Source organism: Diospyros lotus, chromosome 4, assembly GCF_014633365.1.
Source record: "Diospyros lotus cultivar Yz01 chromosome 4, ASM1463336v1, whole genome shotgun sequence".
Classification (NCBI taxonomy): Eukaryota; Viridiplantae; Streptophyta; class Magnoliopsida; order Ericales; family Ebenaceae; genus Diospyros; species Diospyros lotus.
The window spans coordinates 16,971,807-16,999,616 of NC_068341.1; the positions used below are offsets into that span (position 1 = coordinate 16,971,807).

The window sequence follows — 27,810 nt, forward strand, 5'->3', positions numbered from 1 at the left end:
CTCAAAAGTTGTACAACTCACTTATTCTCGAGCACAACAATATTATAAATCATATTTATTCACAGAAAATATCAATATTTCAATTTCTTCATATTTTCCTTAATTTCTCTCCCATTTTTCTCTCTAAAATTCTGATTAAATACCTTCTTAGCTATTTTCTCCAATATTTTTTCACAACAATTCATGATATTCTAAGAACTTCAAAGTAAAATTTTAGAACTTATCTCAAAACTTCGTTTGTACGCAAAATGAGGCTGGTCGTTGTGGAAACCAAGAAACCGGAAAGACAAACACCAAAACTTTTTGTACAAACCTCGAGAGCACAATTTTATAGGAATTTTAGGATTTTTTTCTGAATTTTTCAGCCAAGAACGCGCCCGCACGTGGCTTCTGCGGGTGAAAGCTACGCGTGAAGGCCACGCTCCAGCCTTTTTCTCCGGCGACGGCACATCGGAGATGTTGGGTCTCGATGCCACATTCTTCTCCTTATGCTATGGCCTATCTTGAGGCCTGAAATGAGCACTGGAAGACCTTTGATTTGCCGGCCAAAGACTCAACCTTACCGCCTACCTCCCATCTTCGGTGAGCCTCGAAACCCCCCTAAACCTTTACAAAAATGCTTCAATTTCTCCAGAATGCTTCCTCAACTCATGGGCAATAAAAACCCTTTAATTTGGTCTCTCAATTCGTTCAATATCGAGGTCAATTTGAAACTCCAGCTTTTGGCCAAACCCTATTTGTTTATAGATAAAATTGAGCTTCGAAATGCCTTTGACCATTTAATCCAACCCCTTAGGCGCCTCTACCTCCCTCAAGTCGGTCCAAAACTCACTGAAAGCAACCCAAAAACTTGATTTAAACTACTAACTTTTCGGCCACTTTTGGCGAAAAGTTTGGCATTTTCAATCGTGCCAAGGCCGATTGTCGGCCAAGATCGGTTCTAGGTCCTTGCCCTGAGATCCCTTGCCACTTTCTCGGGTCTTTCGTGGTCGAATTCGGTGAGGGGATAGAGCTTGGTCGGCCATGGCTTCCAAGTTCTTTTGGAAATTACATTATCACCCATCTTATTTTTGAATTGCATTTTGACCATTCCCACAAGGCCCCTAAGTTTTCCAACATTCTGTTGGGACCCTTACGTTCTAAATTTATTGTTTGACTCCCGAGATTTTAGGAAATACGTCATTTCGACCTCCCTCAGGTAATTTAAAAAATTACACTTTAGGTCGAACTTATGCTTTGCTTGCAAAACCCCATTGTTTCACCTCGAAACCACTTAATGGTTGTTTATTGAGCCCAATTTGACTCTTTTAAGGGTTTCGTTGACTTTTCAAAAGTCTCTTAAGATAATTCAGTTTTTCAGTCCGATTGAAGCTATATTTTAGCTGTATCGAAAATCGTTTCTGATCTAATTTCTTTCGATGCCATAAATCATATCTCGAAATGCTTGTTAATATCATATCATTTTCCTTAGACATTTCGATTCTAGGGCATTCCCTGCAGTTGATTCGATCATTTATAACGGTAAAAAATTACCTTATAACTCCAATTTATTTGTAAATTCCATTCTCGCCCCAAGATAATTTATTCTCGAGTCTTTTAAAAATTTTCGGGTATTACAGATATATTTATACATTTGCATGGGAGTATTCCAAAAATTAAAGGCTAGATATACACAAATTATTTTACTTCTCAAGTATGCGAGTCACTATGATCAAAGATGGGAATGATTAACTCTAATCACAAAAAACCACTAACCACAACAATTGGTTGCACTGTTCTGAAATCATTCATGTTTTGTGTAAAAATTAAAATATAGATTTACTAAAATTTAATCGTTAGATTCTTTTAATTTTAGGGTATAGACTCACTGACTAAAACAAGTGTGATAGACAATTCTAATTGTCAGAATCCAATCGACTATGTTTTTATAGAAACATGATTTTTGGCTAATAAATTAACTTTTTGATTTATTAAAATGTGATTATTAGATTATTTTAATTGTTAGATATATAAATCACGCAAAAATTTAATGACCTATTCCCATTTAATGACTTATTCCCATCATCAAAATCACCAATGGTGGCAATGGTATGACCAAAAATTAAATTTTAGATTTATGCAAATTGGACCTTTGGATTCTTTTTGTATTTTGATATGTTAATCATCATAATTACAATAAAAAAGAATAGGGTTGAGAGGATTTTTTTTGTTTTTAAATTCCAAAGTTTTTGTCTCTAAATAGTCCTAGATAGAAAATCAATCATGTCAAAAACTAATATCGTTGACTAATTTGTCATGTTTTTAATTAGAAGAGATGGAATTTTTTTTGTTTGACCTATAAAATTTCATATCTAATTTGTCTAATCAGTTTCTAATTCTGTTAACAAAATAATAAAATATTAAATAAATATTCAGAAAAGAATATTTTCCGTGTAAAAAACATTAAACCTTGTATTTAGAGACGATCCCGAAAGGATTCTTAGAGACGGAAGTAAATTCCGTATCTGATAAGGAATTCCGTCTCTGAAACTGATTTAGAGACGGAAGTTTTCCCGTCTCTAAACGAGATTTGGTTTAACCGCCCGCCTCTTCCTTGCTGCTCCATTTTTATCCAACCTCAGCCGTCTCCCTCGCCTTCGTCGCCGCCGCCCGCCACCCTAGCATTCGACGCCGCCGGTCGCCTTCGTTGTCTTAGTCGGCGTCGCCTCCGTTGCGTCCCCCATCCTTCTCCGCTATACGCAGCCGTTAGCATTGCCCTTGTTGTCTCCTTTTCTGTTTTGCAGGTATATTTTCTTTCCAACTTTCTTATCCCTTTCCTTTTTATTGCTTTTATTTTTTTTTTTTTATGTTTACATTTAGGTGATTGGAGATCTAGAATTCTTGTAGCTGACCCCACCTAGTGGGAGGCTTTTGATTGTTGTTATTGTAGGTTGGCGTTTAGGCATGGCATTGTTTTTTTCTCAATTTATTTGAAGATTTTTTGCATAGATCATTGGTATGGGCGTTCTATAAAATTTATTATTAACAAATCTTTTGCACAGTAGAAAACCAACGTATTTTAGATGAAGAGAAGCTTGCACCTTACTGGTTTTAGATATTTACTTTATCTTTTAGGTTGTGCTTGAGCCGTTGCTAGTTCTTCAACATCTATTTCCTCTGTGGCTTCCCCATTTTCTGAATCTTATTGGGAATTTCACAGGTATGGAGCTGGCTTCAGCGACACTGAGTCGATGTTGTTGTCTTCAAGTAAGAGCGCCCACTGCCACTTCCAGAAATTTTCTCCGATCTCTCTACTTCGTCCGCTGTTCAAGTCAAAAGCTTCCATTTTCCAGTTCTAAATTCAAATGCAAGTCTCTCCTCATTATTTAAACTGTGTTTGCTTTAGAATAGTCATCTATGATCTGTTTGGCTGCTGACAGAATGTAGGAAAGCAAAGGACACAAAGAAGATCCTTTCATAAATGGAATCAAAATTTCTTTTGTTAATTTGGGCCATCTTCTGTTAGTCATTTGGGCTTGTTTGCTGTGAGAATGTGGAGAATTAAATGCATAAAAGAAAAATCTTATTATGGTTAAGTTGCTTTCTTATTTTTAAGGAGAGTTCTGTAACGTATTCTACTTGTACTGCAACACTATTTAGGAATTCTAGAGGTTTCAATAGTCTTTATTGTCAGCCTCTCTGATAAATAGACACTGTGAAGTGTGTTGGATGTTGATTTATTATTATTGTTCTCCTATATATACAACATTATCTTCCTTCTTTATTTCCCCACTTGAATATATTTTTTAATGTGGAACTATTCAAGTGTTTATTTATGTTCAATCTTTGTTTCTCTTACCTATGCAACACAAATCAATGCACAAAATCAGATATTTATGCTCAACCTGTGGCCCTGTGGATGCCTATTTACGTGCTTGTTTATGCTCAAGCTTTGTTTCGCTTACCTTCACAGTGTAAATCTTCTTGAGTGATGTGGATAATAATGTGGAATCCAGTTGCTGACAGCAATTTTACAATACCAGGTTATTGCTCGTTGATTAATCCAGTTAAGCTGCAGGAGTCTTCTCTTGCAGCTGTAGGTGGTGATACAACTTCAGTTCCAAGTGATTGTACTGAAGAATGGATGCCGTCTTCTGATGTGTCAGAACCATCATCTAATGATGTAGAGCAGACAAATATTAGCAATGAGACAGATGGAAGTGATGATGTCAAGGTCTTGGACGACCAGAAAATGGTTCGAGTTTGTGACAAGCTAATTGATGTTTTCATGGTTGACAAGCCGACTCCAACAGATTGGAGAAAGTTACTGGCTTTTAGCAAAGAATGGGACAATATCCGTCCTCACTTCTATAAACGATGTCAGGATCGAGCAGATAGTGAGGAGGATCCTGGGATGAAACACAAGCTATTGAGGCTTGGAAGAAAGCTGAAAGAGGTGCTTAACAAACACACCCACATATACCTCTTAAATGGTCAATCAAAACGTAGACTGAGCAGGTTGATGCTAAGAATGATATAATGAAAGCAGGTTGAAGCAGTAATTTTGTTGATTATTCATATTAATACCTGTGACAAGGAAGGGACACAAAGTGGCACATTCTCCTGTGCAGATTTGATGAATTGGTGTTGATCATTCTCTTTTAAGCTACACCATTGTCAATCAGTGATCCTGATTGCTATGATGTGATAATGTTGGGTTCATTTTTTGTTTGTGCTCTTGTTGCTTGTAAGCTCACTAAGGACATGTTATTTGCAGGTTGATGAAGATGTCCAAAGACATAATGAGCTTCTTGAATTGATCAAAGGAGCAACTTCTGACATTGGTGACATTGTTGCTAGGCGTCGTAAAGATTTTACAAAAGAATTCTTTTTGCATCTTCACACTGTAGCAGAATCTTATTATGACAATCCTACTGAACAAAATGGTGGGACTCCTTTTGATCACTGCCATTACCTTTGTTTTGGTATAATTTTATTCTCTCCAGTCACGTTGTCCATCTAGGTGGAGTAAGAATATTTTGAGTTGGTGAATAATCATATTTGCTATTGATTGCTATCACAAATTGGTTAACTTTTGTTTCCAATATGTAGTTTAGATTGAGATACATTAAGAAACATATTGTGCATCTCTGTTCTTTCTCCCTGAAACATGATTGCGTCTTCTTTCTAATTGGATGGTTTGTTGAAGGAGTAGGAGTTCAACTTAATCTCTGTATTGACGGGCTGATGTTGCACAAGGCATTGCTGCCAAAAGCAGGCTGCTTAAATGTAGTAGAGGAGTTGTTTTTGAAACAAACAAAAACAGAATGCTTGATTAATTAATTCTCGAGGAATAGGGAAGAATATATACACAAGGGTCCCTTATCTTATCTCCTACATTTTAGGAGAAGATCTAGGATTCTTTATCTCCAAAAAACTAGGAACAAACCAAACTTAAAATACAACTTTGAAATACAAATTTACAACAACTACTCTACAAGGATAATGACTTATCCTTATCTTATCAATCTCCTATTTTGACTTTAGAATCTTCTTGATCTCGTCCAACACTCTCCCTCAAGCTTAGGAATAGATGCAAGTCATTCCTAGTTTGACTATTAGAGATTCGAACCTTGGTTTCATCATAGCTTGTGTGAACACATCTGCAATTTGATCAGTGGTTGGAACATAGGATAGAATTATTCCCCCTTCCTCAATTTCGCGCTTTATAAAATTATTATTTATTCTTATATGCTTCATACGATCATGTTGGATATAATTTCTCACAATACTAATAGCAGACTTACAATCACTGTATACCCTTGTAAGTTGAGTCAAAGGTATCCTTAGGTCCTCTATTAACCTTTCTAACTAAATTACCTCACAAACGCCTTGAGCTATTGCTCGGAATTTTGCCTCAGCATTGCTGGGAGCCACCACTGATTGCTTTTTACTTCTCCAAGTCACAATATTTCCCCATACCTTAGCGCAATAACCAGTTGTTGACCTGCTGTCCTCTATAGAGCTTGCCCAATTTGCATCAACAAACCCTTCAATTCCTCGTTCCTTAGTCTTTTTAAGCATTAACCCTTTCCTAGGTGTTCGTTTTAGGTATCTAAGCACATGAAACACAACATTCATGTGCTTCTTTGTAGGAGCATGCATGTATTGACTAATCTTGCTTACCGCATAGGTTACGTCGGTCTGGTAAGAGATAAATAGATCAACTTGCCCACTAGCCTTTGGTATCTCTCTTTTTCAACTGGGATATCATCATCATTCTCTTCAAATTTCTAGCCTTTGTCTAATGGGGTACCAAATGGCCTGCATGTTAGCATCCTTGTGTCTTTGAGTAAATCCACGGCGTATTTTCTTTGAGAGATAAATAAGCCTTCCTTGCTTCTAGCCATCTCCATTCCTAGAAAGTACCTCATGAGTCCTAGGTCTTTTGCTTCAAACTTGGCTCTCAATTGCTCTTTCAGTATCTTGATGCCTTGCTCATCATCACCTATTATAATGATATGATCAACATAGACAATTAGTATAGACTTTCTTCCAATTTTTGTGGTTTTGATAAACAAAGTATGTTTTGTTTGTCCTTGTTTATACCCAAGCCAGATTAAAGTAAGGCTAAATTTCTTAAACCAAGCTTGAGGTGATTGCTTTAAACCAGATAGGGATTTCTTCAGTTTACAGACCTTTCCTCCACAACCCATTTCATCTTTAAAGCCTGGTGGAATTTTCATATAGATCTTCTCATCTAAGTCCCCATTAAGAAATGTATTTTTTATATCAAACTGAAACAAAGGCCAATCCAAATTAGCAATTGAGAGTATTACCCAAATAGAGTTGAGTTTAGCTATAGAGGCAAATGTCTTTTCATAGTCTATCCCATAGGTTTGAGTAAACCTTTGTGCCACTAACCTTGCCTTATACCTTTCAATACTACCATCTGCATTGTGCTTGATGGTAAACACCCATTTGCATGCCACAGTTCTCTTATCTAGGGGTAATTCAACTATATCCCAAGTGTGGTTTTGTCATGAACCTAGGGTTTAGCTAGGATTAGATTGGAATTCGGAAGGATCCGAGAGGCTTAGAATTAAGAACATAATGTTTAGAGGGTTGGATAGAAATGGGGGAAGTTGACATATAGAATTGAGGGAGAGATATTGAGAGAAAGGGGGGAGAAACAAGAGAGAAACGAGAGGGAGATTGGAGAGAAAATTGTAGAGAGAGAATTAAGATCTTTGTTTATCAATTCAAGCATGACCATCCCATCTGTTTACAGTAGCCTTATATAGGCATATCAGACTCCTAATAACATCCCAATTGACCCATGTGCTCCTAACCAATTGCTAAAATATCTCCTAACAATTATCATAAATCTATTACTATATTACTCCTTTTTTGTTCTTCGAGTCATGATTATTCCCCCCTCCTTGAGAGAGTTTTTGTCCCCAAGAACTTGCAGCAATAGCCATTGCTTCATCCAATTTCTGCCTTCTCTATCTGATTTATCTTTCTTTCTTTCTTGGCCTATTCTTTTTCCTCGTTCTTAAGTGTCCAAGATCAATCTCCGGTGTAATTTGGCCTAGAACTTCAATGGGAGCAACCTGATAGAGTTCAAATCCAATACACCCACCTTCTACAATAGTTCTTCACTTTAGGAACACAATCAGCCATTGGTTCATCCCAACATGTAGTAGACAGCAACTCGGATTTTCCAATAGGAGTAAAAAACAACATAGCAATGGGAGTTTTGTTTCCTTCGGCAAAATCTTCGACTTCTTCAACTATCTCTGCTGGAATTATGCTCAATTAAGGCTGATCTCTAGGATCAATGTTTTATGTAAATATTGTGTAAATATAGAAAGGGAATAATGTAAATTAGGATGGTAGGATGCTGTCTATTTTTTCTTTCCTTCTTTGCTAATAATCCTCTCCTTATAAGAGGATATTGTACACATTCATTTATTATTCAATCAAGACATTGTCTTTGATAATTTCTAAGTTGGTATCAGAGCCATACAATGTGAAAAACCCTAGGCAGCCTTTTAATCACAACCTTCCATCTCTTGTGAAACCCTATGCTGCTTTTTCATCCATCAGATCCGATGCCCATCAGCATGCAGCCATCCCGAGCTGACGTCATCGGCTCTCCCAATCTTCGCTGCTATCGGCCACCCTAGCCGCCGCCGACCTCAGGTCCGATTCCCATCAACACGATTGTTTCCGAAGCCATTGGTCTTCCATAGCCAGTGGTCGCGTATAGCCATCGGTCTTCCATAGCCACTGGTCGCCCATAGCCATCAGTCTTCCACAGCCACTGGTCGCGCATAGCCATCGGTCTTCCATAGCCAACGGTCGCGGCCTCTTCAGAGCTTGTCAACGTGGCTGGTTCTCACGCCGTTGACCGCTATCTACCGCCAGACCCAGCACGACCATTTCAGTCGCCATCCGACCACCAGCCACCACAACCCAAAGTCGCTGTTGCATCCTAGAGCTGTTGCTGTCCTTACATCAGCAGCTACCTCCTAGGTTTTCTTTTGCTTCCAACTAGTTCCGTTATGTCATAAGTTACATTTGAATCCATCCCAAATCCTGCTGCTGCCATCCAGACCATAATTCTAGCGACCCATTCTGTTCAAATCACCACCATTCGTTTAAATGGTGATAATTTTCTTCGCTGGTCTCAATATGTCTGGATGTATATTCGGGGGCAAGGGAAAATTGGCTACATCACAGGAGAGAAGAAAGAACCTACAGCAGATGATCCATTGCACCCCATTTGGGATGCTGAAAACTCCATGGTAATGACATGGCTGGTCAATTCCATGGATGAAGATATCAGTTCAAATTATATGTGCTATCCTACTGTAAAGGAGTTGTGGGATAATGTAAATCAAATGTACTCAGACTTAGGGAACCAATTTCAGATTTTTGAATTGACTATGAAATTGGGAGATGTCTGACAAGGAGATGATTCTATCACTAAGTACTTTCACTCTTTGAAGCGATTGTGGCAAGATCTTGATCTCTTCAACACGTATGAGTGGAAATCTACAGATGATTGCAACCACCACAAAAAACTGGTTGAAGATAGCCGTATTTACAAGTTTCTTGCTGGCCTCAATATCGAATTCGATGAAGTGCGTGGAAGGATCATTGGCCGGTCTCCCCTTCCCCCTATTGGTGATGTCTTTGCTGAGGTTAGAAGAGAAGAAAGTCGAAGGAGTGTCATGCTAGGAAAAAAGACCGCTGGTGAGTCCCTTGAAAATTCTGCCCTAATTACTGCCTACAAGGTTGACAATTATCAGCGTAGGAGTGATGAACGACCTCGAGTCTAGTGTGACCATTGCAACAAGCCATGCCATACTCGTGAGACTTGTTGGAAACTTCATGGCAAATCGACTAATTGGAAGAGCAGTAAGCAAGGAGAAAAGAGCCATCGTGGGGTCCCTACTGCCAATGGGGTTGATACTGGTCCCTTCAACAAAGAGCAAATTGATTAACTCTTGCAGCTGTTAAAATCCAATTCCTCATCTGGTATTCCTAGTGTTTCTTTGGCGCACACAGGTAGAAAACCTAATGCCCTTTCTTGTCTTCATTTCTCTCCATGAGTTATAGATTCCGGAGCCTCCGATCATATGACTAGTTCTTCTCATTTTTTTAATACCTATTCTCCTTGCTCTGGCAATGAAAAAATTAGAATTGCTGATGGTAGTCTTTCCCCCATTACAGACAAAGGGCTTATTAAACTAACTGAGAATATTAATCTCACCTCTGTGCTTCATGTTCCTAACTTAGCCTGCAATCTTTTGTCTGTTAGTAAACTATGCAAAGATTCTAATTGTCGTGTTACTTTTTTTGACTCTCATTGTGAATTTCAGGACCAGACCTTGGGGACGATGATTGGGCGTGCTAGGATGATTGAAGGTCTTTACTACTTTGATGAAATCTCTATTGGTAATAAACAAGCTCAGGGCTTGAGTAGTACTAGTTCAATTCTTGTTCCAGACACAATTATGCTATGACATCTTAGACTTGGCCATCCTAGTTTTGCCTATTTGAAACATTTATTTCCTGATTTGTTTAAAGGAATAGATTATTCACTTTTTCAATGTGACAGTTGCATCTTGGCAAAAAATCATCGTTTTACATATTTATCAAGACCTTATCATGCTTCCAAACCTTTTTATATAATTCATAGTGATGTTTGGGGTCCATCCAAAATTTCTACTCTTTCTGGAAAACGATGGTATGTTACCTTTATTGATGATCATACACGTTTGTGCTGGATTTATTTGATGCAAAAAAAATCTGAAGTGGAATACTTATTCAAAAATTTTTACACTATGATTGAAAATCAATTTCAAACCAAAATTGGTATTTTACACTCTGACAATAGCATCGAATATTTTAATGAGCACTTGGGGGATTTTTTTGAAAACAAAAGGTATTCACCACACATCTACTTGTCGGAATACTCCTCAATAGAATGGCATTGCTGAACGTAAAAACAAACATTTACTCGAAGTCGCCCGTGCCATAATGTTTTCTATGCATATTTTGAAATATTTATGGGGTGAAGCTGTTTTAACGGCGTCCTATTTGATAAACAGGATGCCCACTAAAGCATTAAAGTACAAAACCCCGCTTGAGTGCTTGAAAGAAGTGTTTCCCCACACTCGATTACATTCGGATCTTCCTATCAAAGTTTTTGGATGTATTGTGTATGTTCATATACCTAATCACTTTCGTTCCAAACTTGACCCTAGGGCTGTCAAATGTGTTTTTTTGGGTTATGCCTCACATCAAAAAGGCTATAAGTGTTATGATCCTCACACAAAAAGATTCTTTACCAGTATGGATGTTTCGTTTTTTGAAAAACAACCCTATTTTTCCCAAAATTCTTTTCAGGGGGAGAAACATGGAGTTGAAGATAATTTTTGGGACGTTTCTGTCCCACTTCCAAACACAATTTGTCCTACTCAAGACCACATGGTTCTAATAATGGTCACTTAGGAGATTCTGGTTCTGGTTCTAGTTCTTTGGTGCCCAGTGAAAAGGTTTCTCGTGCAGGGGGAGAAGTACTATAGACTAATCATCATGATCTGAATTCTGAGCTTCAGGTTTATACTAAACAGAGATTTCATCAAAAGAACAAAGACCTGAATATCAACTCTGCACAAAATCAGTTTGAAAACCCAAGCAATGTCACTGTAAGTTCAAGAAATCCCATTTCAACTTCTAGTTTACTTCCTTCAACTATGTCCAATAGTTCCCCAGTTGATTCTTCTACTATTCTTGATCTCGATGTTCCTATAGCCATTAGGAAAGGTGTCAGAAGTTGCACTAAGCTTCCTATTGCTAAATATCTCACTTACCATAGACTATCAAAAAATCATAAAACTTTCATATCTAGGATTTCACACTTGTTTGTTCTAAGGAATATACAAGAAGCTTTGGATGATCCGAATTGGAAATTAGCAATCATAGAGGAGATAAATGCTCTGAGGCGAAGTGGCACTTGGGAGATAGTTTATTTGCCCAAAGGCAAGAAAATAGTAGGGTGTAAATGGGTGTTTACAATAAAGTGTAAGGCTGATAGGAGTGTTGATAGGTACAAAGCCAGACTTGTGGCTAAGGGCTTCACCCAGACTTATGGAATTGACTACCAGGAGACCTTTGCTCTTGTTGCTAAAATAAACTCTATTAGAGTCCTATTGTCTCTTGTAGTAAATTCAGATTGGCCTCTACACCAAGTTGATGTCAAAAATGCGTTTCTTAATGGTGATCTTGAAGAAGAGGTCTTTATGAGTTTGCCTCCGGGATTCGAAAAGAAACTTGGGAGTAACAAAGTATGTAGACTGAAGAAATCCTTGTACGGTCTCAAAATAGTCACAAAAAGCATGGTTTGAACGCTTTAGAAAGGCAGTTACCAGTTATGGCTTCCTTCAGAGTCAGGTAGATCGCACTATATTTTATAAACACTCAAAAGTTGGTAAAATTGCAATTTTGATTGTTTATGTTGATGACATTATTTTAACTGGTGATGATGAGACAAAGTTAGCAACCCTTAAGCAGAAACTTGCGAAGGAGTTCCAAATTAAGGACCTGGGAAGTCTAAAATACTTTCTTGGGATGGAGTTTGCAAGATCCAAAGAAGGTATTTTTGTCAATAAGAGAAAATATGTTCTTGATCTTCTTGGAGAAACAGGTTTGCTCGATTGCAGGATGTCGGAGACTCCCATTGAGCCTAATGTGAAACTACAGGGTACTAAAGTTGATGAAGTGAAGGACAGAGAACAATATCAGAGCCCACACCCATTGAGCCTAATGTGAAACTACAGGCTGCTAAAACTGATGAAGTGAAGGATAGATAACAATATCAGAGATTTGTGGGCAGGTTAATCTACTTGTCTCATACGCGGCCTGATATTGTTTTTGCAGTTAGTATGGCAAATCAGTTTATGCACTCACCAGGGCCAGAGCATTTTGAGGTGGTCTATAGAATCCTAAGGTATCTAAAAGGGACACCTGACAAAGGGTTAATGTTCAAGAAACATGGTCACCTGCAAGTTGAGATTTGCACTGATGCAGATTGGGCATGAAGTGTTGATGATAGGAGATCTACCTCGGGCTACTGTTCTTTTGTTGGGGGTAATCTAGTCACCTAATGAAGCAAAAAACAAAATGTAGTGGCTAGAAGTAGTGCAGAAGTAGAGTTTAGAGCTGTTGCCCATGGAATTTGTGAGGGAATGTGGATCAAATGAATACTTGAAGAACTGAAGTTTCCTCATTCAGTACCTATAAAAGTCTATTGTGACAACAAGGCTGCCATCTCTATAGCTCATAATCTAGTGTTGCATGATCGTACAAAACATATAGAGGTGGATAAACATTTTATCAAGGAGAAGATCGATATTGGAGTAATATGTATGCCATACCTTCCAACAATTGAACAAATTGCTGATGTTCTAACTAAGGGTCTTCACAAGAAGCAGTTTGATAAATTTATTGGCAAGCTGGCTATGGATGATATCTACAAACTAGCTTGAGGGGGAGTGCTGGAATTATGCTCAATTAAGGCTGATCTCTAGGATCAGTGTTTTATGTAAATATTGTGTAAATATAGAAAGAGAATAATGTAAATTAGGATGGTAGGATGCTGTCTGTTTTTTCTTTCCTTCTTTGCTAATAATCCTCTCCTTATAAGAGAATATTGTACACATTCATTTATTATTCAATCAAGACATTGTCTTTGATAATTTCTAAGTATCTCCCTTAGCCTTCTTGCCAAAACCTGCACTGGAGGCTGTCTGATACCTATTTTAACCCCAGCCAAGGATGAGTCAACCTTCTTCGGATCCAAAGACAAAGGAGCAATATACTTAGGGCATTCTTTAACTACATGTGGTCCATCACAATCTCGACCTAGGTAGCCTAGGATAAATGTTGCAAGTATTCCCACTCTTAGCTTTCGGTAGGTCTAGAATCGGAGGAAGAATTCCATCACCAATATCTGTATAGATTAATGGTCCTTCAATCAGATTTTCTTGATCCAATGCTATTCCATTTCCCACAAACTTTTGATCTAGAACACCACCAAATCCTTCCGCCTATGCATTAGCCACCTGGGGTAACGAGTTGGCTTTGGCTTCCTCTATCACTTCATCAATTGCTTCCTTATTGTTTCCTTGCAGCCTTTTAGTAGGTGCATCTTGGGGTATTATTTCTTCTTCTAACTTCTCAATCATTGCAGTTGAATCCCTCTTCAATTCCAGAAATTCCTTGGTGTCTCTTGTCATTCTCGTCAATTGATTGAATGCCTCAAGCATCTCTTGTTTTGGACTTCTGAGATTATCATCTGGATCATCCTCATCAACAATCTCCTTTCCAAAGGAATCAGAATGTTCCTTTAATTTTCTTTTTGTCCAAACACCCTGGACCAAGCCCTCGGAATTTCTGCTGTTGCTGCCAGCACTGTCCTGACAGCCACCTTCCTTGTCAATTCCGCTAAAACCAGTATCCTTCTTCCACTCCACGTTGGAGGTAAGCAATGAATCCCCTTCCCGCCATCTTGACTTCTCCTTTAGCTGGTCCATTTTGAAAAATTCCTCTTTGTTAAAACTTCTGTGATAATCCTCGAAGACTTTAACGAGAAAGCTGTAATGATACTTCTTAGTAAGTATCATTGCAAACTCCTGTAACTTTTCGCGTAACATACGTCCGAATTCCTTGCACTCTCTATCTATCCCGTTGTTGGGTTTTTTGTCAATTCGGCTAGACTCATTATTCAGCCTTTCCCTTGCTTGATTCCTCTGGCTGAAATGTTCATAACTCCTATTGTTGCCAACTGAATATGAACCATTCTTGTGCTGCCATTGAGGCTCTAATTGCCTCATGGGTGCACTGCCTCCATTGGCTTCGCGAGCAGGGCACCCTACTGAAAAATGCAGCATCCCTTTGTTGCACTTGAGACTCCATTGGTCTCATACGTGCACTACTCCTCCTGGACGAAATCTCACGGGCTGGAAAAACAATAGGCCAAGAAACCACATCTCGTTCCATCCTAAATCCCACACTTCCCTTATGTGATTACCTCACCACAATCACCTCTGAAATTGTCCCAATAATTGGCAAATTGCAGTCACCTCTGAAATTAGTGGCCGAGGGTTACTTGGTAGAACTTCCAGTTTCGTTGAATTCACCAATCTGTGGAATAATCAATTCATCGGAGTCGCCTTTAGATTCCAAATAGAGATCACAACCAATAATTGATTGGATTGCACTCTGGAACCACCTGGACTGCTTGCTGTCAATTTTCGATCAACCTTGTTTCCTTCCGACTTAAATCTAAAACGGAAACCATCCACCGCTTGGTTACTTCAGCAGGGTTTACCACACTTTCGTTGCTCTGTCACACTTCCACAACTCAATGCCCGAAGATCACCGGCTCTAGACTGCCTTTAAATTTGACGAATAGTTCTCTGAGTTTTGCCGTAGGAAAGTTAGACTCGCAAGCTGAACAAGATGTGATCGTCAAGCCTCGCTTCACCTTCGATTGGCTCCGTTACTGTCCTTCAAAGTCGCCTCAATCAGTTCCGAGGAGCACCTCGCTTGGTGACGATTTGTCCTTGATTCCTTAGGAATCAGGTCAGAATTGTTGGCCAATAGGTTCTGTTAAAGCTCCTTGACAGTTTGCTTGTATCGCCGGAATTTCACAACTGAGTATTGATCGGTTATGTTCACCAAATCGCTAGAATTCACCTAGCTTTGCTTCAGCGTACGGACAAGTCGAATCAGAATGACTGAAATGATCTCCTCGTTTGATCGATGCTAATCTGGCTCGCCGAAAATCACTCGAGGCTTTGCTTCGATCACGCCTTCCTTCTTGCTATCTACTCGTGATCAAAGTGAATTCAATATTACTAGTGGAGTCCCCACTCAATCACTGACACATTGGTTGGAATTCACCTAAATTCTTGAATCGATCTTGATTCCTGTCGGATGCTTGCACTCGCCTATCACACCATAACTAAGGGAACTCGTCAGAGTCCTTGTATTCGTTGGAATCACTTGAAGTCTCTGCTCTATCGATTCCGCTGAGAGTCATCGGAATCAATTGCTACCAATTGTAGGAATTATAGCCAAGGAACGTTGGCTCTGATACTATTTGGCATGAACCTAGGGTTTAACTAGGATTAGATTGGAATTCAGAAGGATCCGAGAGGCTTAGGATTAAGAACATAATATTTAGAGGGGAATTTGGATAGAAATAGGGGAAGATGACATATAGAATTGAGGGAGAGATATTGAGAGAAAGGGGGGAGAAACAAGAGAGAAACGAGAGGGAGATTGGAGAGAAAATTGTAGAGAGAGAATTAAGATCTTTGTTTATCAATTTAAGCATGACCATCCCATCTATTTACAGTAGCATTATATAGGCATATCAGACTCCTAACAGCATCCCAACTCATCCATATGCTCCTAATTAATTGCTAAAATATCTCCTAACAATTATCATAAGCTATTACTATATTACCCATTTTTTGCTCCTTAGGTCATGATAGGCTTCCAATAAAGGCCTTCATTTCTTCCATCACAGTTGCTTTCCGCTTAGGATCTCCCATAGCTCCTCGAATATTTTTAGGAATTTCAGTACTATCAAGCCTTACAATAAATGCTCTAAGTTGATGAGACACTTTTGCATATGTTAAATAATTGGACAGAGGATATTTAGGATGTTTAACACAAGATCTTACACCCCTTCGAAGTGCTATAGGTACTGCCCAATCTAGCCCATCATCTTGAATAGCACGACTGTTAGTTCTGGGTAGATCCTCAGTTTCTTCCATTAATTTAGTCTCATCCCCTGTTAAATCAACACTTGCTTTACTGTCTTCTGATAGACCATCATCATTGAGGGAGGATGATTGACCCTGCTGGACTTCAGATGGACCTTTAGGTCTTTGGGAATACACAAACCAAGGAGGACTGGTAGGTTGTTGAGTTTGAGATTGAGGAGATAGGGGTTGCACAAATTTGGAGATGGGTGACTGAACAGGAGTTGGAGAAATTGAAGGTAAACTGGAAGGCTTAGGGTCTGCTGTTGCCAGCATCTTATCAGGGATGGAAATTAATTCTCCCCCTTGAGAAGATGCTTGCACAAGGGGAGGAAAAAATGAAGGAACAAGAAGGGGATCAGTAAGATTGGTTTGAGAACTAGTGTGCGAATAATAGGCAAGATCCTCATAGAAAGTGATATCGGTGGAGGTATAAAATCGCCGATTGATGGGACAATAACACTTGTAGCCCTTTTGTGAAGGAGAGTAGCCAATAAAAACACATTTTAGGGCTTTTGGATCTAACTTGGTTTGAGACACTGTGATTGTGAACATACACAACACAACCAAAACCTTTAGGCTCAATGGAAGGAAAGAAGGGTGTATTAGGATAGGATTCACAAAGGGTTTCAAGAGGGGTTTTGAATTTGAGGGTTTTAGAAGGGAGACGATTTATCAAATATCTAGTTGTGAGAACAACCTCCCTCCAAAATGAATGAGGCACATGAGTGGTGAACATCATAACCCTTGCCACTTCTAAGAGATGCCGATTTTTTCTTTCAGCCACACCATTTTGTTGTGGTGTGTAGGGACAAGAACTTTGATGCAAAATACCATGCTCAAGTAAGTAGTTGGTCAAGTCATGAGAAAAATATTCTCGACCATTGTTGGTTCGAAAGATACGGATAGAGATTTGAAACATATTCAAAACAAACTTGTGAAATCTTTTGAATATGCTACTTTCTTTTGATTTATCTTTCATAAGATACACCCAACATGCCCTAGAATGGTTATCAATAAAAATTATAAACCATCTTCAACCAGAAAGATTAGGATGTTTAGAGGGGCCCCAAATGTCACTATGGATTAAATGAAACGGTTCAGAAGGCTTATAAGATTGAATGGGGTGATGGGCTCTTGCTTGTTTTGCAAGAGTACATTGTTCACAAGAAAAAAATTGGCCTTTATTGATAAAAAAACTAAGGATACAAGAATCTAAGATAGGGAAAGCTAGGGTTTCCTAACTGTTTATGCCATAACATAATCTTGGCATTGGATGTAACAGTTAGGACTGTTTTATTCGAATGAGATGAGGCTGAAGTATTCTTTGTCAACTAGTAGAGTCCATCTCTTTCTTCAGCACTGCCAATCATTATCCCCTTGCTTGGTCCTGAAACACACAACATGAGGGAAGAAATATCACTTTACAATTCATATATTTGGTAATCCTATTCACTGATAAGAGATTATAACTCAACCCCTCAAGCACATATAAAATTGATTCTAACTTTAGATTTGAAAGACAAACAATTCCATGACCCATGGCAGGAGAAATAGTGCCATCAACCATCGAAATATCCATTGAATCTTTACAGAGAGTGTATTCGGTCATATGCTTAGTAGGACTAGACATATGGTCGGATGCCTTGTGTCTATTATCCAAGCGTCCTTAGGCAGTCTGTGTGCTGTCAAGGAGAGATAGGGATTACCTTGCAGAGCCATGGATGTAGTAGGCTGATGTGTAGAGGGGCTGGTAGGGCTCGTACCTTGATTTAGCAATCAATAGAGGGCCTGGATTTGTTCTTCTGACAGATTTAAATTTGTCCTACTTCCGCCCTCACTAGGTGCCTCGGCAACATAAGCTGATAGGGTATTTTCTCTCTTGTTTTAGGCTTCCAGTTTGCAGGTTTACCATGGATCTTCCAACAAGTATCCTTTATATGATACGGCATTTTATAGTGGTCACACCACTATTTTTCCTACTCCTTTCGAGAAATTTTCCCTTGGTTTAACAGTTGCAAGAGTAGAACTTTTTTGGTTTATACTTAGATCATTGAGTTGATAAAGTATTACCTTTCGTCGACTTTTTTCTCTTCTCTCCTCGGCAAAGTCCTCCCTGAGAGATGGTAGGGGTTTTGTTCCTAAAATCCCGCCTCTTCATCTAAATCAGTATTAAGTCCATGAAGGAAATCAAATATCCTATCTTTTTCAATCATCTTGTAATACCTTTTGCTGTTAGCAATACACTCCCAATTTATAGTATGAAATAAATCAATTTCATGCCATAACTCAGCCAATATATTAAAGTAATCTGTAACACTCATGTTACCTTGCCTCGTTGTCCTAATGGTTGATCGTATTTCAAAGTTTTGAGAGGAGTTCTCCAGGTTGGAATACATCTCTTGGACCAAATCTCAAATCTCCTTGGCGGTTTTGTGAAATGGGTAAGTCCTCCCTAGTCTTGGCTCCATCGAGTTGATCAATCATTCCATTATAGTTGAATTTTTTGCTTCCCAAGTGCCATAGGTGGCAAAATTGGTTGGAGGAGCAGGAATATCCCCCGTGAGATAACTGGATTTTCCTTTCCCTTTGATCACCAATAAAACAGACTGAAACCATTTCCTAAAATTACTACCATTTAACTTGTGGTGAGTAATTTGTATGGGATGGTTATTGATAGAGTTGGTTGGTAGATTCTGAGAAGAGGGGGCTGGAATAGAAGGAGGAAGAGGGTTCGGGGAGCTTGTAGCGGAGGCTTCAGTTAGGGTAGGATTCTGGTGAATATTGGCCATGATCTTTGAGAGAGAGAAGAAGAATAGCGAAGAACTTTAATGCTGTTTGTCGAGCTTTAGCTCTAATACCATGAAACAAGCAAAAACAGAATGCTTGATTAATTAATTCTCGAGGAATAGGGAAGAATATATACACAAGGGTCCCTTATCTTATCTCCTACATTTTAGGAGAAGATTTATGATTCTTTTATCTCCAAAAAACTGGGAACAAACCAAACTTAAAATACGACCTTGAAATACACATTTACAACAACTACTCTATAAGGATAATGACTTATCCTTATCTTATTGATCTCCTATTTTGACTTTCGAATCTTCTTGATCTCGTTCAACAGTTTTTATGTCTGGTCTAATTTTATTGCTGCCAAAAGCAGACTGCTTAAATGTAGCAGAGGAGGAGTTTTTATGTCTGGTCTGATTTTAAGTCACACTGTAATGTAGCGAAGGTAAATGGTTAAATCTGGTATTTAATGTGATGTGATGAGAGATGGTAGGAAAGGAAAGTGGTTTTTGGTGTAGTGCGCAATAAAATTTGATTCCACTTACTGTTGTTGAATTGACAGCAAAGACAGTAATATGCACTGGGTGAGTAGAAAATGGAAGTAAAAACCAAAGTCTGTAAAATGACAGAAGGAAGAAAATGGATTGGACCATTAACTCGGGTTGGGGTTTGGTCTGGTCTTGATAATATAGTGCCATTAGTTTTACCGGTATCAGATGGACATAGAATTGCTATATGCCTATTCCTGGTTTAGGTCTTTTATATAATGGGTGACTGCTTTTTACTTATCAAAGAAAAAATGTGATGGATGAGTGATGGTATCCCCATTTTACTGTATGACTAGCTGTGGCAAAGCTTGGAAACATGTGTTTGGCTGCTGTACAAGCTTATGACACTGCATCCGAAAGTATTGAGGCACTCAATGCTGCAGAGTTGAAATTTCAAGACATAATCAATTCTCCTTCTATTGATGCTGCATGCCGAAAGATAGACAATCTGGCAGAGAAAAATCAGCTTGATTCAGCACTGGTTTTGATGATTACAAAAGCTTGGTCAGCTGCAAAGGAGTCAAATATGATGAAGGATGAGGTAAATTGACTTCCTGCACTGGAAAAAGGCATGTCTTAATCTATTTCTTTTGTGGGTTTGCTCCTTTTGACTCTATCTTGTGAATTTTGACGGGTGATCATGGTTAAAACGACTTGAGATCTACTTCATCTTTATTATTCACTTATAAAGATATATGATGATGAGCATCACTGTTAGCAAACTGCTTCCCTGTTACTGTTTTGGTTGGAATGATGTGGAGAAGGAAACTGATAGGAGGGGAAAGGGAGGTTTATAATACTGAAAATGATACCATGGCCGTCAAACTATTGGTTTCCCATTGAATGGAAGGCATGAAGTAGCCCAGGTACATGTAGTTAGTTGATGCTGCTTTTATTTCTTTACCAAGCTTGTCTGCTGCACGGAATTCTTTCCTACTCTTTAGTTCTTTTTCAAGCTTGTCTGGTGCTGACCATAATACTGAGAGCTAATGGATTCCTTCTTAGCTATTACTTCCTTTCCTTCCTCGCTACTTCTCTCCCTCTCCCCAGTGAGTAAGCAGTTGGGAAAATTTGAATCTGGATGTAGTTTTAGGAAATTGTTTTATAGTTGCTTGGTTTTGGAATCTGATTTAACACTTATAATCATGCCATGGGACTTGAATTAACTACCTGCTTTAGGTTCAACTTTCTTATGCAAGTTTTGTTTGAGGTTAATTATTGCAGATATATGCTTCATGGTGAGGTCATTACATGCCATAGATGTCTATCCTGTTTAGGTAAAGTCATTACCAACAAAAATATAAACAGTGAACTGAGGCAGTTTTGTCTAAGGAAATCCTAAACTTATAATGTATATCCTCGTTACCCAATGTCAAGACTTAGGTCTTGAATCTAGGGTTTCTAATGTAGAACAGGAAGGAAGAATGAAAAGAGAGAGAAACGGAAATAGGAGTAGAGAGAAAACAGAGAAATGAAAGAAGAGAGAATATGAGAATTGTATTCAAATTCTTCTTGTTCTCTAATACAAGTTGGTGTAGCTTTATGTACAGCTAACCAAGAAACAGTTATAGGATTTAACTGACTGCTAACCACCAATTATAGAGAAATAATCTGCTACAATGGTCCTCACAATATCTCCTGCATCCTACGAGCTTGACATTTTCCCTTCCCCTCAAAATATTCTTGTCCTCAAGAAAAGCAAAGAAGCTGGGCAGCACAGGGAAATTGAGTTAACAGATGAGGCAAGTATTCCCAGGTGTTATTGTCTGGGTGCAGATGGGACCATTTACGAGTACTTGTGTAAGAGGGAGGTTGTTCTTGTAAATCACTCTCTTATCCAAAATTACTGAGGGTTCCACCTTGAAATCCCCGTCAATAGTTAGAGGAGGGTAAAGTAGGACTGGATTGGGCAGTGGATCCAATGGTTTTCTTCAATAAAGACACATGGAAAACTGGATGCATGTTAGTGTCAGGTGGAAGCTGCAAGTGATAAGCAACAGGCCCAACATTAGCAATGATAGGGAAGGATCCAAAATACTTAGGACACAGCTTAGAATGAGAAAAAGATTTCTGATGGGAGTGTTTGATCCTGAGATAAACCAAATCTCCCACAGAAAACTCCCTTTCACTTCTTTTTCTTGTCTGCATACTGCTTCATCCGATTTTGGGCAATGACCAGCTCCTGTTTAATTATTTGCAATAATTCTGGTGGCTCTGTAAATATTGATCTACTGCTACTACTGAGAGGAGGAATCCACAGTGGCAGGTAGAAGAGGGGGTTTAAAACCAAACAGTGCCTCAAAAAGGGACATTTCTGTGAGTTGTGATAACTAGAGTTATACCACCATTGAGCTAAGGCCAACCATCTATGCCAACTCCTTGGTTTAAGAAAGCAGACACACCTCAAGTAAGCCTCTACACATTGATTAACCCTCTTTGTTTGTCCATCCATTTCAGGATGATAAGCTGTAGACATGTGTAATCCAGTACCCAAACTTTTAAACAGCTCCTACCAGAATATACTAGTGAAAGTTTTATCTCTGTCAGACAAGAAAGATTGTGGAATTCCATGCAATTTCATCTTCAAATCCATAAAGAGCCTGGCTACTTCTTGGGCGGTAAAAGGATGTGAAAGACTCAAGAAATGAGCAAATTTCGCGAATCTGTCCACTACCACTAAAATCAAATTCTTTCCTTCTGATTTTGGGAGTCCTATGAAATCCATAGAAAGATAGGTCCAAGCTTGATCCAGAATACCCAGCCGTTGTAACAAGCCAGGTGCAGCCACATGCTCATGTTTGCAATGCTGACAGATGTCACAAGCTAGCACATAATTAGTCACAGTCTTCTTAAGTTTGGGCCAATAGAATAGTTGCTTAACCTTATGGTATGTTGATCTTATGCCCGAATGACTCCCTAGAGGTGAACCATGTAAGGATTGTAATATTTGATTCCTGAGCTGGTCATTATCTCCTACCACAACTTGTCCCCGAAAACAGAGTAATCCATTACTCAAAGTATAACCTGGCTTGTTATTTGGACTGATGGACTGCTGAGTTAAGAGTTCTTGTGCCCAAGCAGTAGTCTCATAACTATCAGTCACTTCTTGCATTCAGTATGGAATTACTGAAGTAATGACGGCACAAGAACCATCCTTAAATCTTCTGGACAACATATCAGCAGCCAAATTTTCTTTACCTTGGCGGTATTGAATGATATAGTCAAGGCCTAACAACTTTGACATCCCTTTTTACTGCAGCTGTGTATGAAGTCGTTGTTGATGGAGAACATTAAGGTTCTCACGATCAGTTTGAATTATGAACTGACTGCCCTCCAAATAATGACCCCATTTCTCCACCGCTACCAAAACTGCTATTAATTCTTTGTCATAGACACTAAGTCCCAAATGTTTTGGGGCGAAAGCCTGACTAATGAAAGCAAATGGTTTTCCTTCCTACATCAGAATTGCCCCCACTACCTGTCACTAGCATCAGTTTCAAGAATAAAGGGCTTTGTGAACAGGGCCTGTGTCATAACCTTTTTTTTTTTTTTTTTTTTCATTTTTGTAAATGTGTTATAACCCTTTTTAATTCAAGAAAGGCTGCCTCTGCTTGGGAATTCCGTTGAAACCTATCTTTCTTAAGCTACTTGGGTAAGGGTTTGCTTATAAGCCCATAATGCTGAATAAATCATCTACAATAATCAGTTAGTCCCAAAAACCCACGTAATGACTTGACCGTAGTTGGTCTAGGCCATTCAACCATAGCTGCAATCTTTTCTGGATCTGTACTAACGCCTTCACCCGAAATGATATGTCCCAAATACTCCACATGATCCTCGGCAAAGGTGCATTTAGACTTCTTAACATACAATTGATTGAATTGAAGGACTTCAAATATAGCCCTAAGGTGGTCAAGGTGCTGGGCAAAAGTTTTCATATACACAAAGATATCATCAAAGAACACAAATATGAAGTCTCTCAAATATGGACTGAAGACATGGTTCATGAGGGCTTGAAAAATGCGGGAGCATTGGTTAGACCAAAAGGCATGATTTTAAACTCATAGAGGCCTTGGTGGGTTCGAAATGTGGTTTTAGAAATGTCTTCAGGTTTCATTCTTGTTTGATGGTATCTTGCTGTTAGATCAAGTTTTGTAAAAATTGTTGCTCCTTAATTCATCAAGGAGGTCCTTTATAATAGGTATTGGGAATTTGTCTTTGATGGTAATGGCATTTAATTGATAGTAGTTGATATAAAACCTCCAAGCACTGTCTTTCTTTTTGACAAGGAGGACCGGGGATGCAAATGGGCTATGGCTAGGCTGTATTATGGAATTAGCAAGCATTTCTTTGACTGGTTTTTCAATTTCAGTTTTCTGAATTGGAGGGTATCTGTAAGAACAAATATTGATAGGTTCAAGATTTGGTTTAAGGGGTATGGCATGGTCAAATGGTTGCTGTGGAGGTAAGGTTTTGGGCTCTACAAATAAGTCCTCAAATTCAACCAAAGTAAATGAAAAAGTTACCTCTGCTAAGGTTTGGATCACATAGCTGTAAGCAGTCTGTGGTGTCCAATGCTCCAGGAATTCAGCCTCTTCTGACTCTCCTGTCTCCGCAGCATATATTGAAAACATTTGAGCCACTTGAGTCATTTTAGTCTTGAAAAATTTCTGTAATTTTTTTCCAGAAATCAATTTGCAGGCTCCCATATCAAGGCTGCCTATTAGAATCAATCTCTTCCCATCCTTCTCAAAGGTAACTTCCACTATGTTAAAGTCAAATATTATTGGACTGACTGCTCTTATCCAGTCCACTCCCAAAACTATATTACAAGCTCCCAACTTCAATAACTGCAAATTGGTAATAAATTCTTGTCCTTGCATTTCCCAACGGAAATCAACACATTTAGATTTGCTATACATCTTACTTCCATTTGCCACAGTAACTGATAAGGGAAATGTGCTCTTTAATTTGCAATGCAAGTCTTTGGCAGTGTTTTCATCAAGAAAACTGTGTACTGCCACTGTCAATCAACACCATTAATTTTCTGCACCCTATTATCCCTTCCACCTTTATGATTTTATTAGTAGAACATCCTTTTAAGCAATGCAATGAGATCTCTCCATCTTCATCTTCAAGTAGGTTTTTATCAGCCACTTTGATTTCCTTAGTTATTTCCTCCTTTTCTTCATCTCTGCCCTCTAATTGCAGCAGTTGACACTTACACTAATGCCCTGGAGTATATTTTTCTCCACACTTATAACACACTCCTGATTGCTCCTCTGTTCTGAACTAGAAGCTCTTGCCACATTAGACTGATGGGGATTTGAGGATAACTGACCTTGAGAAACTTCTGAAAAGAATGCTTCTTATTAGTTCCAGAATTAACATTTCTAGTAAAGGTTGAGGTTTGTATACTGCCAGGCCTGTTTCCTTTATAAGAAACTATGTTTCTTGAATAGAGCCTCTACTAACAATTCTTGTAACTTGGCCTTTTCTGCCACCTACTTAACTGTTGCAGGCTGCAGCATCTTAACAGTCAGCATCAGCTCTTCACTAAGGCCAAAAATGAAACTAGATACAATATAGGCTTCAGACAAGGAAGTATTAGTAATGATCATCAAGGACTTAGGTCCCTCAAATTTGTTTGGTGTTTCAGCACTGATCCAATCTGTTTCACCTTATTAAATTCCTCTATAATGTCAGCCATGTTCTTATCCCAAACTTCTCACAGAATTGCTCCCCAAAATCTTTCCATACACACTCCATCCTAAACCTCGCCCGGCCTTAACAACATCATTCAAATAAGCCGAAGTCAGATTAACTTTATGAGAATCTGATATGTAATAGAATTGAAAGAATTTTTGGCATCTCCTTACCCACCACCAAATGAATCTCTAATTTTGGCATAGAAAACTTGCTATGAGTATATGGATTATTCATAGGATTATTCTCCATCCATCTATCAAACATCCAATCTGCTATATTTTCTCTCATGTATATTCTCAATCTCTTAACTCAGGCAATTTAGATTGTCTAGGATTAAGACCGTTACCTTCCAGAATCGGATCTGCATTCTCCATGGAAAGTCCATCGGCAAACTTATCTGCGGTATTTTAGAGAACATCTGCAGAAAGCCATTGGGTCTTTTAGCCAAATCTTCCATCAGAAGCATCCAATTTATTCTCCAATGACTGGATGCCTTCGTCATTCCTATTCAATCCAACCTCCAGTGCTTCCATTTGAGTCTGCAGATTATTCACCAAGGAATTAACCTGGTTAACCCGTGCCTCCAACTGTTTCGTGTGAGTTCCGCTTGTCATAGATTTCGTTTCAGCCGGATCCAAGCTGTCTAGACCAGCAATCCAAGAATTGACTGCTCTGATACCAAAATTGTCAAGATCTAGGTCTTGAATCTAGGGTTTCTAATGTAGAACGGGAAGGAAGAATGAAAAGAGAGAGAAACGGAGGTAGGAATAGAGATAAAATAGAGAGAAAACAGATAAATGAATAGAGAGAGAATATGAGAATTGTATTCAAATTCTTCTTGTTCTATAATACAAGCTGGTGTAGCTTTATATACAGCTAACCAAGAAACAGTTACAGGATGTAACTGACTGCTAACCACCAATTGTAGAGAAATAATCTGCTACAGTGGTCCTCACAATATCTCTTGCACCCTATGACCCTACAAACTTGACAACCAACTCCAATTGTTTGGGGTCAAAGAAAATGACTTATTTTGTTTTTGCTTAGGCCAGTTTGTCATGGAAGAAAAAAGGTGAAGTAACCATGTATTTGTGCTGTGTGAATGTAACTTTCAAAGCATATGCACGTATAAGAAAATTGATGATTCTTTACAGTAGCACTTCAGTGTTGCCTCGGTCAGTTTCCATAATCATTCTTCTTATTTGTAGGTAAAAGATGTGTTGTACCATTTATACATGACTGCAAGAGGTAACCTTCAGAGGCTTATGCCGAAGGAGATTAGAATACTCAAGTATCTTCTCACAATCGAGGATCCCGAGGAGCAATTGTGTGCCCTAAAGGATGCATTCACCCCAGGAGAAGAGCTTGAAGGGAAGGATGTAGACAGCCTATACACGTACGTGATTCTGAACCTTTTCCTTTTAATTCTTTGTTTCATTTTGAATTACATGGAATTACAGAGTCTAGAGATTGACAAATGAAAACCAATATCCAAAGTGTCCTCATTCCTCCGTTGGAGGCCTGTAGTGTTAAGATTCCCCTTCACAGCTTCACCAAAGGTTTACCATTGTCTCAAATTATATTCTTCTCACAGGCCATTCGATCATGACCCGACCCCCAACGCAGAATCTTTGATGGATAGGTAGGGACTTTTAGTAGGAAGCTTTCTAGGAAGATCAAATAGATTTGAGCCTGCACCAGAGGGATATTAATCCGATAGTACTTGTGCTTCTCTCTGTGTCCTTTTTCTACTTTGTTCACAATAACTGATCCGAGATGGTGGTACCAACAGGACACCGGAAAAGCTGCATACTTGGATTAGTACTGTCATAGATGCATATCAATTCAGCAGAGAAGGCACTCTTGTACGGGAAGCCCGGGATTTGATGAACCCAAAAATCGTCAAAAGACTGGAGGAGTTGAAGAAGCTGGTCCAAGACAGATTCATGTGACCGCCATCATGCATGACAGAACCACTTCGTGTTCATCCTTGGTCGGAAAATCCTCAACCTCGATCCAGGTTTTATCGAGTACACGGATGCTAATCCCTTATCATGCCGGTCTGTGTGTGCTTGGTTTGTTCTTGCAGGGAGCCTGAATGTTGAGATACTATAGAACTGTAATATAGGTTCATATATATGCATAGATTGTTTTAGGTTTTCGGTGATTAATGTTTTGACTTTTGGGGTGAGTTTAGGCCTGCCTTTGTTGTATACTTGTGTATGAGATGCAATCAATTTGAACTGTTTGGGCAGACTTGATCCCGGAATAATGCTCGGATGAATGATCCTAGTGTTGAAAGAAAAGGGTAATGATTTATATAGTTTTTTTTAATACTGAATTTTCATACAGAAGTGTACGGTTTGTTTATGACTATATTATTAGGAAGAAAATAATATTTGAAGTTATTTATAATTATAAAAATATTA

General features: G+C 38.7%; 1 protein-coding gene across 1 annotated transcript; it reads left to right on the forward strand.

Annotated features, from left to right (window-relative positions):
* Window positions 1-2,664: 2,664 nt before the first annotated feature.
* On the forward strand, window positions 2,665-27,719 carry LOC127799560 (uncharacterized protein At4g37920). Its single transcript, XM_052333699.1, has 7 exons — window positions 2,665-2,783; window positions 3,200-3,246; window positions 4,023-4,435; window positions 4,757-4,964; window positions 19,969-20,213; window positions 26,590-26,777; window positions 27,174-27,719. Exons 2-7 carry the CDS (start codon window positions 3,231-3,233, stop codon window positions 27,331-27,333), a joined length of 1,230 nt encoding a protein of 409 aa, XP_052189659.1. The 5' UTR covers window positions 2,665-2,783; window positions 3,200-3,230; the 3' UTR covers window positions 27,334-27,719.
* Window positions 27,720-27,810: the final 91 nt, after the last annotated feature.

What these genes read in the sequence shown, in the direction of transcription:
- LOC127799560 (XM_052333699.1), top strand. An exon ending in CAAATATGATGAAGGATGAG is followed by an intron (nt 20,214 to 26,589) that starts GTAAATTGACTT and finishes TCTTATTTGTAG; the next exon opens with GTAAAAGATGTGTTGTACCA. An exon ending in GATGTAGACAGCCTATACAC is followed by an intron (nt 26,778 to 27,173) that starts GTACGTGATTCT and finishes TGGTACCAACAG; the next exon opens with GACACCGGAAAAGCTGCATA.